At 48.7% G+C, this 6,411-nt stretch overlaps 1 protein-coding gene across 1 annotated transcript; it reads right to left on the bottom strand.

The window, feature by feature from the left end:
* Positions 1–1,071: 1,071 nt before the first annotated feature.
* Positions 1,072–1,998, bottom strand: LOC137146715 (putative olfactory receptor 10D4). The gene has a single exon (XM_067538200.1). It carries the CDS (start codon positions 1,996–1,998, stop codon positions 1,072–1,074), a length of 927 nt encoding a protein of 308 aa, XP_067394301.1.
* Between the last annotated feature and the right edge of the window lie 4,413 nt (positions 1,999–6,411).

The following is a 6,411-nucleotide window of genomic DNA, read 5'->3' as shown; positions in this document are numbered from 1 at the left end:
CTGGATGCCTACCATATTTGCTATTCTTTCTGCACATCGGGGTGGTTTGCTCCTGTGCCCTCAATAAGGTCTCTTTAAAATACAGCCAGCTCTCTTGGGTTCTTTTCCCCCTCATATTAGCCTCCCAGGGAATCGTGCCCATCAGTTCCCTGAGGGAGTCAAAGTCCGCTTTCCTGAAGTCCATGGTCTGTATCCTGCTGTTCTCCTTTCTCCCTTTCGTCAGGATCCTGAACTCGACCATCTCATGGTCACTGCTGCCTAGGTTGCCACCCACTTCTACTTCCCCTACCAAATCTTCCCTGTTTTTGAGCAGGAGATCAAGAGAAGCTCGGCCCCTAGTTGGTTGCTCCAGCACTTGCACCAGGAAATTGTCAGCGACACTCTCCAAAAACTTCCTGGATTGTTTGTGCTCTGCTGTATTGCTCTTCCAGCAGATGTCAGGGTGAATGAAGTCTCCCATGAGAATCAGGTCCTGTGAACTGGAAACTTTCCCTAGTTGAGTAAAGAAAGCCTCATCTACCTCATCCTCCTGGTCTGGTGGTCTGTAACAGACACCCACCACGACATCACGCTTATTGTTCTTGCTTCTAAGCTTAACCCAGAGACACTCAACTGACTTATCTCCAGTTTCATACTGGAGCTCAGAGCAGTCATAGTGCTCTCTTACATACAGTGCAACTCCTCCCCCCTTTCGCCCCTGCCTGTCCTTCCTGAACAGTTTATACCCATCCATGACAGTGCTTCAATCGTGAGAGTTATTCCACCAAGTCTCAGTTATTCCAATCATGTCGTAGTTTCTTGACTGTGCCAGGACTTCCAGTTCTTCCTGCTTGTTTCCCAGGCTTCTTGCATTTGTGTACAGGCACTTGAGATAAGTAACCATCTGGCCTACTTAGGAGAGTAAATCTCATTTCCAAAAGCCATTAAGGAGCCCAGTTCTCACTGACATTCAGTGGGATGTAGGCTCCCAACGGCCAGTTTTTCAAAGGTGCAGATAGGCACATAGTGGGATTTTCAAATGGATCCTGGTGTTTAGGCCGAGATTTTTGTTACTTCTGCAGATGCAGCACATCAACGTGCAGTCATCTGACCCCCTCTCAGTTTCCTCAGAGCCCGTTTCACGTCCTTGTTCCTCAGTGTGTAGATGACCGGGTTCAGCATGGGAGTTACCACATCGATCTGCAGAGCGGTCGCCACCACTTTGCTCAGCCGTGGCTCCATGTAGACCACGATGCAGGGCCCAAAGTACAGCGTCACCACCGTCAGATGTGAGGTGCAAGTGGAGGCTGCATTGCGTCGCCCTTCGGCTGAGTTCATTTTCAGGATGGAGTAGATGATGCGGATGTAGGACATGAGTATGAGGAGGAAGCAGGTCATGGGCAGCAGGCCATTATTGTAGAAGCCCACGGTCTCGATGACGTATGTGTCCGCGCAGGCCAGTTTGGCCACAGGGAAGATGTCACAGAAGTAATAGTCCACCACATTGGGCCCGCAGTAGGGCAGCGTGAAGGTCAGGCTGGTGAGAATGGTGGCGTGAAAGGAGCTGGTGACCCAGGTGCCAGCAGCCAGGATGGCGCACACCCTCCAGTTCATGATGATCGGGTAGCGCAGCGGGTGGCAGATGGCCACATACCTGTCAAAGGCCATGACGGTGCAGAGCAGTTCCCCGGTGCAGCCTAGGAACTGGTAGAAGAAGACCTGGGACATGCACCCTCCCAGCGAGATGACTCTGCTCTGACCACAGAGGATGGCCAGCAACTTGGGGGTGGTGATGGAGGCTTCTCCAAGGTCCAGCACGGCGAGATTGCAGAGGAAGAAGTACATGGGGGTGTGCAGGCGGGAGTCACTGAGGATGGCTGATAAGATGAGCAGGTTGCCCAGCAGGGTGCAGAGGTAAAAAGCTAAGAAGACGACGAAGAGGATGGTCTGAATGTCATCAGTGTTGGGAATTCCTAAGAGTATGAAATGAGTCACCACTGTGCGGTTGACCAACCCCATGTGGGAATCATTCCTGTGGTAAGGGAGAGAAATAATGCCCATGAGTTACAGAAACAAAAGGATATATCATCCTATTGCTGCAATGCTCACCCTTCCTTCCTTCTGCCACCGCTTTACTGCATGTCACCCCACTACTCACTTTCAGTCATAGAAGTTTATATTTACATCATTCTCATGCCTGTTGGGATCAGGTTCTCACTGTGCAGTGCAGAACTCAGAAAGAGAAAATGTCTGCCTTAAAAATCTTACCATCCAAAGACGAACAGACAAAGGGGATGTCCTATTCTATTCTACTCGATTCCAGTTTCATCTCTTCTCTCCTCTCCTGTTCTAATTTCTTCAATTCTATTCTATACAGGCTTTTACCCCGAGTTTATCACTACAGCATCCTAAAGCCTTCCACTTGTGGATTAGGTGATGTGACCAACGTTTGTCATATGTTATTTGTTCTTTCTCTCATCCTTCTGCACAGGGATTATTGGGTGTGCAGTGGAGTACTTTATTTTGGCAGGGATTTATTTTTATCAGTGTAGGTGCTGCTCTGTGTTTGTGTTAAAGGAGAGGGTGCGGATTCAACATACAAACAAATGAATCTGGTGAAGAATCGTCCCAGCTTTGTTAATGATATGAATTGTTTGAGGGTTTTTATGGGGGTTAGAGAAAAAGGGAAAATGAACGAAGGAGGAATAGCAACAGTGTGTCATCTGCTCAGCCATGATCAGCAGGCTGCGTTCTGTGAATATCACAACAGGGGATTTTTAAGGTCAGATTTGAAGGACAAAAATGAAGTGTCTATTTTCATTTTCTCAGGGAGATTTCCCATGCATGAGAGGCCCTATTGAAAGGCAGAAGCTGTCATGTTGGGTTTATCACATGCTGGCTACACTACAGAGCTTACAGCAGCGTCGCTGTAGCACGGCTAGTACAGACAGGCTAAGCAGATGGGACAGAGCTCTACTGTCATGTTAAATACTCCAGCCCCCGCGAGCAGCAGTGGCTATGTCAGTGGGAGAAGCTCTCCCATCCACACAGAGTTCTCCACACCAGCGCTTAGGTCGGTGTAACTTACGCTGGCTTATTCAACCCCCTGAACAACGTAATTTATACCGAGCTAAGCTGTGGTGTGTACATAGCCACACAGAGATTAACGGAGACAGGGAGATAAATGATACACATGCACAAGAGAGAGACAGGCAGACGGGTATTGCAGAGAGCAGGGACAGATGGATGGACGGATTTTTCTCTAAAGAAAATATTTCTCTAAAGAAAATGAGTAGGTGGAGACTGACAGATTTCAAGACAGGAAGAGACTGAGGCACAGAGAGGAAATCTTTACCAAACCAGTTGTCTTACCCTGGCTGCATTGGGAGGGGACGATCCAGCTGAATGGAATTTTTCCTCTTCCCCCTGGCCGTGACCCTGTGTAGAAGCGTCCAGATTTCTTACCCAAAACAGCACATCACACAGCAGAGGTGCCGGGTCTGCGCTTTTGTTATCCAGCTGGCAGACCTCATCGTCTCCGAAGGTAGCCAGGGATGTCCACAGCTATCGCCACAGGCTGCGTCAGAGCCCCAGAGCTTTTTCACAGCTTCCCACAGCCTTTAGGCTGTCCATGGTCTTTAAATCACCCAAGATCCCTTTGGGACCCGGTCTCTGAATCCCCTCCAGGCTCCTGGTCTGAGACCTCAGCAGAGTCACCAATTAACTGAGATTTTGCATCATTTTAGAGGATACTCACAGACCCCCAGGACAAGCTGCTCAGCTGGCATAAATAAGGGTAGCAGTATTAACCTGAAAGGGCTGGATCCTCATTTCCACCAGGCTGCAGATTCTCCTCTCACACGGCATGATCTGAATCCTGAGTAACTCCACTGGGTTCAATGGGGCTGATTCCTCTCTGTCACTCACCCTGCTGGTGTAAATCAGGACTAACTCCATTGGACTCAAAGGAGCTATGCAGATTTACACCAGCTGAGAATCTAACCCACAAATGATGAGGGGACATGGGATGTTACTTATCATCTAGTCTCTCCCGCCGTGTAACACAAGACAGTGAATTCCAGCCAGGCACTTGAAATAGGAGGAAACTGGGCCAGGTGTTGAGCTAGTGATGTCTGTGGCCAACAGAGCTTTCTCCTTGGTTTGTATAAGCCATTGCTGCTGTGCCCCCTTCTGTCTCTTTGTGCACATGGATGTAGTCATGCAATTGTGTGGTTATCTGTGAGGGTGAAAGTCAGCGCTGTGCAGATGGACAGCGTATGGCCTGTCCACCACTTGGGATCACCTTTTGCTATTCAGTGTAGACTGGCAGTATTGTGGTCCCTAGCAACTCCAGGAAGATCATGGCCCTAATGTTCTGGGTGCTGCTCAGACACAACGTGAGACAGTCCCTGCCTTTGAGGGTTCACAAACGTAAGAAGGTTTATCGGCCCCATTTTACAAGGGGGAACTGAGGCACAGAGCATTTGAGGATGAGATTTTCAATGGAACCAGGCTCCCAAAACTCATTCTAGTGCAGTGGGCATTGGGCTTCTCACTCCTATTGGCTTTCTTGAAAATCTCAGATTGATTGAATTGTCTGAGGTCACAAAAGGAGTGTGTGGAAGAGCCGGGAATCTGACCCAGCGGTGTAGGATTCCAGTCTGAGCATTACCCCCAACACCATCCCTTCTCTTTTCACATCACTCCACGTCTTTCTGGGTCTCGGGCATGTTCTCTTACCCAGCCCTTTGCACAACCAGTGTTCGTGGGGAAAGGATCTTTGGAGGATTAAGGTTCATTTAACTTAATAAAGCTACTCCTTCACTATCCAGGTAAGGCTCGTCTTGCACCTCGACTGTGCCTCGATGCTAAAGGCTTAGCAGTGATTAGCTACATCGCTGGCATAGCCTGTAACTTAAACCAGTCCATAGACCCCACATACAGAGGGTGTGACAGAGCCAGGGAAGCAGGGCTGTGTTAGGGGTTTGTCAACACTGAGCTCATGGATCCGTTTGCTGCTGCCATAGCAGAGCAGTGTCAGTAAGGCCCTTTGCAATTCTTTTCATCGCTGTCATTTCTTGCTATTCTTGTGGTGGGCATCTTATTTGGGAGCCGGACTGAAGTGGCAGAAGGGAGAAGTTATAATTAGTCTCTGTAGACAGATTATCCCAGCTCAGTCATAACATACCATGACGTGCAAATGCCTTTGGGGTTAATTAAAATGCAGGTGTTCTAATGAATGCCCAAGGGGGCCCTTATCACTGTGCTGGGTAGCAGCTCCCACAGCAAACTGTTCTCTCTCCGTCTCCCTGTGGCTGCAGCTTGCAGCCTGCTCCAGCAGTCACTGAATAGGGAGGGGGCCTGGCCAGCAAACCCTGGCAGAAATCTGCACCGCCACCTGAGCCCTCCTGCCCTTACCCTGGGTCACCTCTGATTCTTATCATTGGTATTATGGTCAGACCTACAGACTGGAACTCAGATGTGGGCCCCTTTCTGCTGGGTGTTGTGCGGACACATAGTAAGAGACTGTCACTGTCTGAAATGGATACACATTTAATGGATGAGAGAGACAAAGGATTTAATGATCCCCGTTTAACAGATGGGTAAACTGAGGCACAAAGCAATTCAGTGAGTTACTCAAGGTCAAATAGGGAATCTTGCACAGAACATGTACATGAAGCCAGATCTTCTGTGTCCCACTCCTTTGTCTTAGCCACAAGATAATGCTTTACAATTAATCCCCATTGGCTCTTTAAATGTATGTGTGTTGAGCTGATACAGTTCTCAATTACTAAACACTACAGCCACCTGCTCTCCCTCCTTCTCCCTCTGCAGCCATCCAGTGCCCAGGGCCTGCAGGTCAATGCAGCTTTCCCATTGTCCATCAGAAGTTACAGCCGCTTTTAGAGTCAATGTGCACAGCTGTGCACCTCTCTTCCACTCCAAGTTCTCTTTGCTCAGTCTCCCTCGTCTGGGTTTGTGACTCTTTGGAAATTGGTTTCCTGGACAACGGCCCAATGGCCTATGAAGGGATGTTAGGTGGGGAGGGTGATGAGTTACTACTGATATTTCTTTCCAGGGTGTCTGTCTGGTGAGTCTTACCCACATGTTCAGGGTTTGGCTGATTGCTGTATTTGGGGTCGGGAAGGAATTTCCCCACAGGGTTTCGCCTTCCTTTGCAGCATGGGGCACGGGTAACTTGCTGGTGGATTCTCTGTACCTTGAAGTTGTTAAATCATTATTTGAGGATTTCAGTACCTCAGTCTTTGGGTAGGGGTCTATTACAGGAGTGGATGGGTGACGTTCTATGGCCTATATTGTGCAGGAGATCAGACTAGATGATCATAGTTGTCCGTTCTCACCTTATGTTTATGAGTCTATGAGTCTAAATCATCCCAGTCAGGGCGTTGTCAAGCTGCACCTTAAAAACCT

This window comes from Emydura macquarii, unplaced genomic scaffold, assembly GCF_026122565.2.
Source record: "Emydura macquarii macquarii isolate MOO-44397 ecotype Brisbane River unplaced genomic scaffold, CSIRO-AGI_Emac_v2 contig_470, whole genome shotgun sequence".
Classification (NCBI taxonomy): domain Eukaryota; kingdom Metazoa; phylum Chordata; order Testudines; family Chelidae; genus Emydura; species Emydura macquarii.
Note: the sequence above shows the minus strand (reverse complement) of the source record. Positions and strands in the feature narration are given on the sequence as shown.

What these genes read in the sequence shown, in the direction of transcription:
- LOC137146715 (XM_067538200.1), bottom strand. Translation starts at nt 1,998, where the DNA reads ATGGGGTTGGTCAACCGCACAGTGGTGACTCATTTCATACTCTTAGGA.